Here is an 11,665-nt window from a genome sequence, read left to right as displayed (position 1 = left end):
CCACCCGTGTACCCCCGCCCCGGTGGGTGTGGCCGCGTCCGCACCACGTGACCTGTGCTATATAATGGACGCGCAGAGAGGCGTCTCCCCTTTTTGATCGCGGCGGTATTGAGAGGTGGGTGTCCTCTGCGCGGTCCCGCCGGTGAGTGCGGGGGCAATTCCCCGCCCGGGGTCCGGTGGTACCGCTCCAGGGGATGGCCCGGGGGCCCCACGGGTGTGGGTGGGTCGCCGATGGTAGGTGGCGAGGGAGGATTGAAGTGGATTGCGCGGCCGGGCCCGGTCCGCGGCCTAGACCGCCGGGGGTTCTACCTCGTGGCGGCCTTGGGGATGTGTGAGGAGGGTCCCATAGAGCCCCACACGAGTTTGAGAGGGTAACGGCCCGGGGTAATACCTCAGGCGTTAAGTTACGGGGTCTTGCCTACTAGCGTGTTACGCGTAAGATGTGGTCGTGGAATATGGCGAGGTCACGTGCCCGCGGTGGCTACAACCAATAGGTCTTGGTTTTTGTAGGTTTGGATTTTTTTAACTGCACTGGGCTTTAAGGAGGTTGTTTTTGCAGCTAAATGGGAAACGTTGTGTGAAATGCAGTAGTAGCGTTATGGAAGGAGTAAGGATCCCTGAACAGCTGGGATGTGCATACAGTGTAGAAAGGTTAAGGATTGCCTTCACATTCCAAGGTTGTCAGGCTTTGAGAAGCACTTGGACCGGACCGTGCTCTCAGGCACGCGTGGTGACTCTTGGCCATAGTCCTGTACAAGTGTAAGAGTTGGACTCCGTGGTCCTTGTGGGTCTTAACTCAGCACGTTTAAAGAGAAATGGCTCACTTCCATATGCTCTGCACATGATGAAAACTATGTTGGTAGGGACATCTGAGAGGGTGATGAATGCCAACATATCTGAGCTGGGCTTGGAATACTTATGGTGGCCTGTCCAGGGTGGCTGAGACACCACGTGGGCCTTTCTAAGCAGCCAAAGTTCATGCCTGCCCGGCTGACACAGTAATTATACACCAGAATCGAAGCTGTAGAAAACAAAGTAGTTTAGTGATCATGTCCTGCTTAAAAATACATAATAGCAATTACTTTTTGTGGCCTCATTTCTTCAAAGAGCCGAAATCTAGGTTGCATCAGGGAAGAGCTTAATAGTCAAAGTATTTTGGATGTTGCTTGGATTTTTCACAGTAATATTTGTAAATATCACATCCTTTTTGGAATGTGCTAATATGCTTTCTTGTTTTCAGTTCAACATGTATCAGCTACACTCTTCCTTCTTGTGGCTTCAGTACAGGTAAATGTTGCTCCTGAAATACAGAGTTTAAATTAACAAATGTTGAATTTGTGTACACCAACTGGACTGGAGTACTATTGTATCAGGGAGTTACAGGATCAGAAGTTGTAATTCAGGCATTCCCTGTAGTATTTGTCCTGGAGAGTGTTTATAAGGCTCCTGTTGTTTATGAACCACTGCTCATCCTGTAACCAGACTGCAAGAGTACCCCCAGATTCCTTTTTTCCTTCATTACTGCTGTTTCTTTGGTCACAGCAATAATGTTTTGGAAAAACTTCCTGAAGTATGTTGTAGAAAATACGTAACTATGGGGATTGATGTTAAGTAAATCCCAAAGCCTATGATGGTTTCAGTGTAAGAGTAGTGGACAGAAGTGATTTCTGAAAACTCCATGCTGAGGCTTTCTAATGTGCTTAGTGTGATTGCCAGAGAAGCTCCCTAGTTCTGCAAAAATCTCCCAACTCTTTTATCTCTTCCAGATCTGCCCCCAAATGTGGAGACTTGATATTACTTCTTCCCAAGGTAAAAAAAAAGTGATTCTTGAAAATCGAACATAAAAGGTGCTTACCATTTGTCTAAACAGCATCATCTGCTCTGATAATATCAGAAAGCAGTTTAATTCTTTAAACAAAGCTATCCCTCTGGTGCCACAGTGATGACACTTATTTGCTACTCTTGACCAAGGGAGTGATGAGCACTTTAACCACCATAACAATTTTCTGAGGCACAACAACTTAGAATTCCCCTTGATGCTTTGACTGCTGAATATACTATTCACAAGTTTTTTTTCTTCCAGGATTTGAATCTTGCACTTGAGAGATATGCAGAAGGAACATCACCTGGTAAGAAATATGTACTTTATGTAGAGGTTTATTGCACAGAGCTGTTGAAACACTGCAGTAGGAAGGATGGGATGTGTTTTACGATTAATTTCCACTAAGACCAGAAACAATTTATACTTGCTAGTATTCAAACTTTTAAATATTTTTTTTTATTATTGGGAAAATTTACTTGCCAAAGCAGTCACAAGAGGTGATTGCTTGGTACTATGATTCCAAAGCGGATACAGTGATGATGGCATAGTTCAGCAGAATATCCTGTGATGAACACTTCTGTCCTTCGCCCCTATCTGATGTATCTGGCTTTTGCGGTCTCTCAGTAGGAGACTTGTGGGCTTGGCCACAAAGGCTGAAGGGATCTGATTCTGTTTTCTATTGTTGCAGGCACTGGGAGATTAAGCTACAAGCTGATACGAGGTAAATACTGCACTGCTGGCATCTGTGAAAACTCAATTTCATCCCTGCTGTCTGAAAAGGCTGCTGTGTGATGACTGCATAGTTCAGCAGATGACTCGTGGTGATCACAGTTACCGTCTTTCGCCTCCTGTCTGATGCAGCCTCCTGTAGCTTAGGCTACTTCAAACAAATCATATGGGAAGCTGAAGGTGAAACACTTCCTTTTGCTCCATGAATGCGTTTTGAAAATTTATCTCAGAAGACCAGTAAGTGGGTTAAACATAAAAAATTTAGTAGGATGAATAGAAAGAGAGTAGGATATAGTTGTGAAGTCAAACACAAAATATAGCAGAATAAGGTTAATTAGGTGTTAGTGCTCCAGGTTCTAAAAGCGTTTTGTTGCTTTGCAGGCTGTTGTGGACAGAGGAGCCCCATTCCTTTTGTGTGAAAAACTATTTCACCTGTTACTGATGTTGGTGAAGACAAGGCCTTCCTAATTGAAGGTAACTAATAAACCTTTTAAGATGGATGCTACTTTTGTCTGTGGTGCATTTGTGTTTGGGAGTTTGCTTTTGGAGATGTTTGTGAATTAATTTTGTTTTTGGAAAGTGTGAGGCAAATATAAGTACTGTAAGTGTGCCTTCAGGGTCCTGTGTTTCATGATAAGAGCATGAAATAATTGTAGTGTTAAGGATCTCTGGAATTTTCCTGTTAAAACTAAATGGTGAATGCGGCAGTACTGTGAATTTGGTGTCTGAAACTTTGTGCAACCAAGTTGTGCATCAGCTCACATTACTGAACTCTGCAGCTGTGAGGTTTGCTCCTTCGTGCAATTTCAGCATGCTCTGGAGTTGGAGAATGAACATGTCACAGTATTAAAGAGTGCTGGGAAATGGCTTTACACCCTGCCTTCAGAAGGGGATGGGAGTGTTGCAGCCTACTGTAAATGATGTTGAATCAGGTCTCTGATCCCCATGAGGATAAAACTTGACCAAACTGATACAGTATTTTACTGGAACTGTTCTTATGCTGTAACTTCCTGCTGGACCCTGCGTAATAGCAAATTTTTCTTTGCAGGCTTCCAAATATTTCTCATTGTAAGGTAAGTACTTGTTTTAGCTTCCCAAGTATTAGGATTTCAACGGATGCCCGTAAGTTAAGTATTTAACTGCTTGTCACCTAGGGGCAAAAGGGGCCCATTGGCTGTGGCTTGCATTTCAGCCAAAACAGGAGGATGTTTTAAAGGGGGTCTGCTGGCTGGAGCCCAGTCTTGACAGGTGTGTACTAAACTCTTCACTGTGAGCTCTTGAATTGGCTCTGATAACACTAATTGAGTATTTGCTCTCTTGCCCATAGCAGCCTAGCCCTATAGCAGGGCTGTGCAGGGGCTGACAGTGTAAACTGCCTGTGTGATGAGATATGACTGCCTTGACTTCAATCATGGAGGTCTGTAATTAGCTCTATCTGACTGCAGGCACCTGACTTGGATTTCATCCTCCTGTGCTTGTTTTTGTACTGTCCTGATGGTTTGCTTTGTTCCAGGTGTGATGGAGCTGGGAAGTGATGCCAGCAAAAGTAAGTTGCTAACACGTGAGTGTGACTGTTTAGAACTGTGATGCAGGGAATGGGGAAGTTGCTTGATCCTGGGCTTTACCATGTAGCTGCAGCATTAAGCAGGGTTCTTGATGATTTTTTTACCTTAACCAGGTAAAAAAAAGCCCACAGATTTTTCCAGCAGCCTGCAGGATTCACTCACCCAAGGTGCTTTCTGTGACTAAAAAGAAATAGTGGGGACCATTTTAAATGTATAGCTGCCATGGACTACTTGAATTCCTACTTGATAAGACAAGGTCTGCTACCAGGTTGCCACGCGTTCTGGGCTGAGCAAATGCAGTACAATTATTTTCTATTAAACTTTTTGCTGTTTAAATTTAGTGGACTCTTTCAGGCAGTAGCACTGATCTTGAATGCTTATGTGGTGAATTGTTTTATCTTGATGGCTAGATCAGAGCTCTCAGAGTGAATGAAGGTGTCATTGGGAGTAAGGTCTGAAATTCTAAGGTCAGATCCCTCTAAGGAGAAACAAGTGATATAACATTAAGCTTCTCTAAGCATGTACTGTTTGTGATGAATTCTAAGCAATGGGAATCTCTCTGAAAGAGGCTGAGGAAAACTCTTGTGCTGAAACAGTACCCACAATCACAGTCTAAAATCACTGCCAAGAGTGTGTTAGTACAATTTCACTTCTCTACAGGGTGAAACTTGCATGGAGTTTGTGTGAGAAACAAGATGGGTGTATCTGAGGTAAGTGTAGAGGACATGGGGTTTAATAATTCCTGGAATATTGTCTTTGTGCTGAATGCTTAGATAGTGGTACCTAAAACTAGTCCTATAGGATACCTGATTTGTCCCTTTATTGTATCTGGCTGCTCTGTGGACACCACTGTAACACTGCACTCTGGAATTAAAATAAAAAACCTGTGTGTTGTGGCTGTCACTTCTCAGCAGTTTTTACTACTAATCTTTATATTGGCTCTACACAAATTTAGCTCTAGATGATTGCTGTACAGACTTGTTTCCAAACTGGCTCTCACAAAGATTCAAGCCATTTTGAAAACCTATAGGACTTGTATTTCAGGTATTTAAAATCATGAAATACAACGTTGGGGGAGAGAGTATTGCAAAGTAGTAGCTTTTTACTTTTCCCTGATTCTTCCAATGTTAGTAATTCTGTATTTCCAGTTAGGATTTGTAAGCTTTGTGCATCCTATTTGGGTGTTGGAAGTTGAACTCGTAAGATGCCAGCTGAAAGTCAGTTTCCTTCTAGATAGAATAGTTTGGTGAATAGAAATTCATAGATAAATAAACTGTGCATATAGTGCTGCTGTCTGTTAACTCTGAAAGTACTTCTTTCTTCCTCAGGAAGGGATTGTGCTGTCTGCAGCCCCACTGGGTAAGTCCACACAACAGATAAATTGTATTAAAAACTTTTGGGCATATTTGTAGCCACTGATGAAATTGATTCTGCCAAATGAGTTACAGTGATATTACCCTTTCCGTTCCTTTTCCATCTGAGGTTACGAAGCTGTTGTGGAGATTTTAGCAGTTGTGCTGCTGCATATGCTAACTGTGTTTTCTTGATTTAGGTGAAGAGGCAAAACTCTGAAACTAATGTATGAAGAATTGAGAAAGTGAGTGTAACTGCTGTAATAATGAAATGTATTTGTTGGAACAAGTGATGATAACCTTAGCTTGAACTCTCTCACTGAACAGAGATGAAATTCTAAGGTCTGAGATGTTCCCAGCAAAGTGTGTTGTGCTGGTTTGGTACCTGACAATGGTTCTTATGTCTGTCTTAATAGGTGGAACATTGCTGATAAATGGGTTACACTTGCATGAACAGCATTAGAAAAGCTGATGTGTTTTCACCTCACTGATAATGTTTGCCTGACACTGGTTGGAGCCAATAAAAATCTGCAAACTCTACCTGGTGTTGTGACCTCCTTTCTGGCTGGAACAACTTGATGTAAAACAGATCCAGGCTACTATAATAAAATTTAAAATGCTTAATTTAGAGCAGAGACTAAACTAGGTTAAATGTCAAATACTGCTGGTGTGCAGGCTGCAGGTGATCTGAGCAATACCTGTATCTGGAGAAAGCTAAATAATTAAAGGAGTAGTTCAAGTGTTTTAGGTGAGAGCTAAGCTTAGTACTTGTGTATTTGCTACTGAAATAATAGGTCACCAGTAATCCTGGTATTACGTGTTCAGGTGCAAATCTCAGAACATGTACAGCTTGGAGTTGGTAACCCTTTTCCAAGGGTTCTGGAATTTAAGCAACACAATGTTTGGTGTTCATGAGGGGGTAAAAAAGTTCAGTGAAGAGTGCGGAGATTTTGCTATGCTAATTAACAACAGTTACTTCTTATGAGTTACTAAGGCCTGCTAAGATGTTTCTGCTTCCACTCATTAGTGGAAGCTTTCTTCTCTAAAGTTTCATTTAAATTCCTCCTTGATCTCAGGGGTGATGTCAATATGAGGAAAATTAGTTATGAAGAACTCAATTTCCGTAATGCTTCAGTTAGTGCTGTAGCACTTCTAATGAGAAGTAAAGCTAGATACCCAAACTTCAGCGGGATTATTTTCAGATTATTAGAGTTGCCTAGAACCTTTCAACAAGAGGAGTATGTTATATCTCCTGCCCATTCCACCTGGTATGATCTTGAATTACATTTTGACATGTTTTTAGCCAGAATAGTATTTCATCCTGGAGAAAATAAATTAAACATTGTGTCCACATGCAAATTAAATCTTTTCTGCACTAAAGCAAAAGCTATTAATAAGGTCTGTTTTCATCCAGAGCAGATTGGTAGCCTCTTAATATTCCCCCATCGTGTTACTTTTTAAAATACCACACTTCATTGTGCCTGTTGAAGAGCTTGAAGGGACTGTCATAGCCCGCAGTATAGAAGAAGTCTTCGTGGAATGGTTGGCCTCTGTTTCTTAAGGTTCTGGCCAAGGTGTCTGCTTCCTCAGCATATTTCTCTGGGGAGGCGAATCCACCGAAGGACCTGATAGAAGTGAAAAAGGCAGGTTTTTTGGTTCAAGCCCCTGGCTTTAATTTTCATAGGTGGAAACCTCAGACTTGCAAAGCAAGTTTGAGCAGTTGTGATGCAGTTTGTAGTTAGTAGATTACCCATGCAGAACCAAGACTCAGGCAACATGTAGGTATTTTTGCTGTTTTCAAAGGTAATACTTAAAACAACCCAACACCCAAGTTGACTTTGGTTCTTGAGAGTGTTAACATGGCTTGAGGGTTGCTTGGGGTGCTTTTCCTGTAACACCTGCCAAACATATATTGTGGCGGTTCAGGACTACAGCTAAAGGGTGCTGGGAGAGTGGTTTAGATGGTCTGTAGGACAAACTGTTTTCAGAAGATGATTCTGGAGGCTGCATCTATAAAATGCAATGCAATTTTCAAATGTTTGCTAAAAAACCCATGTATCACAACTTGGTCACTTCACTTTCTTTGTGGTAAGCCACCCAACCATAAGATTTCCTAATGGTTGGATTTTAGCAATTAAGGCTCTGAACAGCAGGGTCTATCCACACTTAGTCATCTGTTAAGAAAGCATAGCCCACACTTAAATGAGGGTAGCTACTGACCTGAGTTCATCTGGTGTCAGCTGTGCTGGTTTTGCTTACCGGACAAAGAGAGCTGTTGCCTTCCGTTCCTCAATGAACACATCAGAGTCAGTGGGCTGGGGGGGGTAGTCCTGGTGTTCAAATGGCACAAAGAAAGAAATCTTGAAGTCTGTGCAGCCTGATTTTACCAGGCAGGTCACTGGCACAGTCATATCAATCTTCATTTCTAGAGGAAAGGAAAACTAGTTGTCAAAGCTGCATCTCCCAGCTCCTTTACTCTTCATTACTATTTGTGTTCATTAGCTACTTGCCATTCAAAACCAGCATGTCCTACCTTTTTCGTTCTTTCCCTGGATATAGTGGAAGAGTTTCCAAAAGCCCTGGCGCATTGCTTCCTTCTGGGTTTCTCCCCTAATGACTGTGCTGACCCACTTTGCTGTCTCATACTGACGCAGTTCATAGTCCTTCACCTGAAAGGTAGCAAAAGTCACGGTAACCATCAGCTGGGTGTTCACTGAAATTAGTAGCTACTTTTTCCAAATCGGCGTATAAGGACTATTGCAGTTACCATTGCCTCTGCTGAGCTCCACCGAGGGGACTGCAGGTCCAGGGACAGAAATGTTTGCTTGAAGGACTTGATCATCTTGCCAGAGCTGGAAGGCAGACACAGTTCTTTGGCATCTCTTAAATTATTATGGCACTAGGGCTTTTCAGTTGTCGCTGAACTGGTGGAAGGCCTGAAAAAAGGCTGAAATCCTTTTAGCCCTGCAGAAACAGAGCACCAGGACCAAGAACCTACTTCTACTGGAGGAAGTGTTCTTTCAGGATATGCTGCCCTTGCTTCTCCATGACAAAGGTATTTCCTGACAGCAAAGTGAGATTCTGCAAGTGGGCATTTTGTGGAAATCCGTAAGTCAAAAGGATTTCACTTCAGTCTAATCGCTCCTGGATGAAAAGGCAATAGTGGTGTGGTGAGTGATCTGGTGTTGACTGTGCCCTTAACTTTATTTGGCCTCTCATGATAGCTGATGACTTTCTTAAAGGCCTTTAGCCTCAAAATCCTGTGGATAAATGAGATTTTCTGCATTTATGAATGAATTAACTATTTTTCTCTGTAGCCCTCACATGGGAGGGAAAAAGGCAAAAACTTAAAAGCACTGTCCCAAACAAAGCAAGTGAAAATATTCAAAACCACCGTTGAAATAATCATGTCTGGTTAAATGCTGAGATTTTAGTGGCCTTCATAGATGACTTCTGTTGTTAACCAGGCAGACTGTAGTGTATTACCTGTATTCTGACAGTCTTGGCCTTCTGTTACATTCCAATGTCCTTTGCCCTTTATGTTACAGAGAGCGCAGAATTCAGTGATTATCTGGATTCTTAGGTCATAGAATGTTGTCTTCTCAGACTATAACTTAATTACCTATTTCTTGGGTAACAATGTGAGTTCTGTAAAATCAACTGCCTTGTGCTACTTAACTACTTTCTTGCCTGTTCCATTGTCTTGTAATATCTGGACTACTGTTGAATTCTATTAATCCCCTTCCATACCCTGCCTAGGGGTGGCTAAAATAAGTAGTATATGGAGCCACTTGAGTGTTGAGCTTTTTCCAGCAGCTCCTTCAGTTGTCACCATGGATCAAGGGAAGGTCAGAATCAAACAGCAGGATACTGCTGCCAGTCGTAAAGGCAGGTGCTGTTCCCTTCTCCAGCCTGAAGGTACATAATCTCCAGCAGACCTGACCAGAATGATGGTCACCAGGGAGTGCTGCACAGTTGTACTCTATTAACAGACTTTGTCCATGGTATTTACAAATCAACAAAGCATAATAAAGCAGGAATGCATATAATTAGAAGCAAGTACAAGCAATTACAGTGAAACTTCCTACAACGATTTATTGCCATTTCAAAGACAAAGATGCTGCTTAACACTTTTATTAACTACTGAAGGAGCTGCTTTCTCTTTACTGGCTAATTCCGTCCCCTTCCCAACACACCTTTCCTTAATTACTGGGTACACCTCACAGCTCTGGATTTTATAACTTTATGGCCAGTACTGTCAGTGACTGCATGTTAGAAATATTTTTTAATTACACAGAACAATGCCTTGGGATGGGAAAGATACAGCTGAATTCTTTTTAGATGTACAGGAAAGCTGAACCTTGAAATGTCCGTCGATTCATATAAATATGTCTATAGGGTGTTTAGGTTTTTTCTGTGGCTGTTAACACATGAACCAAAGGGACAGGCAGCAGGTTCCATTGCTAGCACAAGTAAATGCAGCCCGAACATGCCACTCCACAAACTACTAGGGCTATTGAGGAAGTGGAGAAGGTAGACATACTTACAGTTTCAGCTGTCCTTGTCCGAGCTGTTGCAGTGTGTCCTGTGGAGACTGCACATCTTCAAGAGATGCTGCATGTCAGTTTATTTGAGTTTGGGCAGGCTCCTCCCATGCCTCAGCCCTACTGGAGGGGGCCAGTGTTATGAAAACCAGAAGGCTGGAGCTTTGTCCTGTTCTGGGTCTCATTGGAGAGCTCCCACGCAAATGCCAAAAGCCCCACCTACTACCCACGAGGCAGCACTGGGACTAGTGTGTGATCTGGCTCTGTAAACAGTTTTGCACCCTTGTGTAACTTCCCCTGTTTGCCATGGCTGTGTGCCCACTTATGTCAGGGTCAGTGGCAGGTTTTGTGCTTTGGGAGAAAGGATTTCACGTAAATAACGTGTCTCCCCCCTCCCTGACTTGGATTACAGGAGAGTGGTGCAATACAGAATGCCACCTTTTCCTTTTTACCCTAGGGATAAAGGGTAGGTAGAAATCTGGCTGCACACTCTGCTGAGACCATCCTCACGAGATTTTTGCTGGCATGTTATGAAAGACAGGCAGTGTTCTCTGATGGCTGGCAGTTCTGAGTGGTATTTGAGGCTAATCAGCCCTCTTAGCCCTTGGATATCTGCACAAAGGGGTTATACAAAGCTATTGTGAAATCCTGTCCTGCTTATAATACACACAGCGAAGCTGGGCTCTTCATTTAACTAGCTGCATCTCCAGACATAGTTCGGTACCAGCACAATAGGGCAGATTAAACTCTACAGTTTGTATTCTGAGAGCACCTCCCAGTTTGTCATGGTTTGTGCAAATTCCTTGCAGCCTAATTCAGCTAAGCTCTCAGGGACATTTGACATCAATAGCTGGGAATGACTTTTAACAGGAAAAAACACACTTTGCTTGCAGGGAACTTCATCAGGATGCTGTGTGATACACTCCTGTTCTGAAAACGGAAGTAAAATCATGCCAAATAGCAATTGTGAATTTACCTCTAAAGCTACAAATCTCTCCAGAGCCATGGAAGACGGTGGTGTACAGAGTAATTTACTACTGGAATTTATTAGAACAGGCTGAGGCCTGAAATGCGGAACGAGTTCTCTGCATGCTTTGTACTTTTTATTTTATGGAGTAAAATGTTTCTCCATTTTACCTGTGCTCTGCTTGGGTCAAACAGCAACATCAGAAGAGTGTTAGGAGGAGCAGAAGGTGCTTGGTCTTTGCTCAGGACCTACAGACATGCAAAGGCATGGGCTGGTGTAAGGTGAGCTGTCACCTTACCCTGTCACCCCAGAGATGGATGAACACCTCTAGAGTAGAAAAGGCCATATGAAAAATAATACTCAGCAACAATAGTTTGGCAAATCTCCACAAATTTACCCCAATGGTGAGCACTGAGAATTATTACCTTGGAAGAGGGGCAATAACTGTAGAAAAAGACAAGCCCACAGTGGATTCTCATTTGGTTTCTGAAGCAGAGAGGCCCAGAACAAACCCCCAGTGAGTTTGTATGTGTCCAGCTGACCTCCCTGACAAAGAGTTGACTGTTCCTGGTGGAGCACCCCCAGGCTGGAGAACAATCCTCAGTGTTTTCCTGAGAGGTTGTTTTCCAGCACTTTTGTTTTTACACATAAACATTGAGAGAACATGTCAACAGCTGCATGAGACA

General features: G+C 42.8%; 1 protein-coding gene, 1 long non-coding RNA gene and 7 other non-coding genes across 14 annotated transcripts; 8 read left to right on the top strand and 1 right to left on the bottom strand.

Moving 5' to 3' along the window:
- The first annotated feature begins 52 nt into the window (after positions 1–52).
- On the top strand, positions 53–6,008 carry LOC125329950. 6 transcript variants are annotated; one of them, XR_007205328.1, is made up of 12 exons: positions 53–115; positions 1,241–1,287; positions 1,767–1,809; positions 2,084–2,129; positions 2,511–2,543; positions 2,933–3,025; positions 3,600–3,624; positions 4,065–4,097; positions 4,777–4,826; positions 5,445–5,475; positions 5,669–5,713; positions 5,885–6,008. It is a non-coding gene; the product is annotated as an uncharacterized LOC125329950 (long non-coding RNA). The 6 variants fall into 6 exon arrangements; XR_007205329.1 differs by having other exon boundaries at positions 3,997–4,097; positions 5,669–6,008; XR_007205325.1 differs by having other exon boundaries at positions 54–115; positions 5,669–6,008.
- On the top strand, positions 831–909 carry LOC125330532. The gene has a single exon (XR_007205582.1). It is a non-coding gene; the product is annotated as a small nucleolar RNA SNORD74 (small nucleolar RNA).
- On the top strand, positions 1,623–1,689 carry LOC125330537. The gene has a single exon (XR_007205587.1). It is a non-coding gene; the product is annotated as a small nucleolar RNA SNORD75 (small nucleolar RNA).
- Positions 1,933–2,014, top strand: LOC125330523. Its single transcript, XR_007205573.1, has one exon. It is a non-coding gene; the product is annotated as a small nucleolar RNA SNORD24 (small nucleolar RNA).
- On the bottom strand, positions 2,256–10,236 carry HEBP2 (heme binding protein 2). The gene is made up of 5 exons (XM_048312519.1): positions 10,016–10,236; positions 8,236–8,320; positions 8,002–8,137; positions 7,728–7,893; positions 2,256–7,093 (listed from the first exon to the last, which is right to left on the bottom strand). The coding sequence occupies exons 2-5, from the start codon at positions 8,308–8,310 to the stop codon at positions 6,919–6,921; spliced, it is 552 nt and encodes a 183-aa protein (XP_048168476.1). The 5' UTR covers positions 8,311–8,320; positions 10,016–10,236; the 3' UTR covers positions 2,256–6,918.
- LOC125330533 lies at positions 2,348–2,428 on the top strand. Its single transcript, XR_007205583.1, has one exon. It is a non-coding gene; the product is annotated as a small nucleolar RNA snR60/Z15/Z230/Z193/J17 (small nucleolar RNA).
- Positions 2,601–2,686, top strand: LOC125330534. Its single transcript, XR_007205584.1, has one exon. It is a non-coding gene; the product is annotated as a small nucleolar RNA snR60/Z15/Z230/Z193/J17 (small nucleolar RNA).
- LOC125330524 lies at positions 4,639–4,714 on the top strand. Its single transcript, XR_007205574.1, has one exon. It is a non-coding gene; the product is annotated as a small nucleolar RNA SNORD79 (small nucleolar RNA).
- On the top strand, positions 5,527–5,601 carry LOC125330530. Its single transcript, XR_007205580.1, has one exon. It is a non-coding gene; the product is annotated as a small nucleolar RNA SNORD47 (small nucleolar RNA).
- Positions 10,237–11,665: the final 1,429 nt, after the last annotated feature.

Source organism: Corvus hawaiiensis, chromosome 9 (genome assembly GCF_020740725.1).
Source record: "Corvus hawaiiensis isolate bCorHaw1 chromosome 9, bCorHaw1.pri.cur, whole genome shotgun sequence".
In the NCBI taxonomy this organism is placed as follows: Eukaryota; Metazoa; Chordata; class Aves; order Passeriformes; family Corvidae; genus Corvus; species Corvus hawaiiensis.
Note: the sequence above shows the minus strand (reverse complement) of the source record. Positions and strands in the feature narration are given on the sequence as shown.

Excerpts from the sequence above, each read along its gene's own strand:
- HEBP2 (XM_048312519.1), bottom strand. The coding sequence starts at position 8,310 with ATGATCAAGTCCTTCAAGCAAACATTTCTGTCCCTGGACCTGCAGTCC. Across the intron at positions 8,138-8,235 it reads GGAGCTCAGCAGAGGCAATG|GTGAAGGACTATGAACTGCG; the intron begins GTAACTGCAATA and ends GCTACCTTTCAG. Across the intron at positions 7,094-7,727 it reads GCAACAGCTCTCTTTGTCCG|GTCCTTCGGTGGATTCGCCT; the intron begins GTAAGCAAAACC and ends CACTTCTATCAG.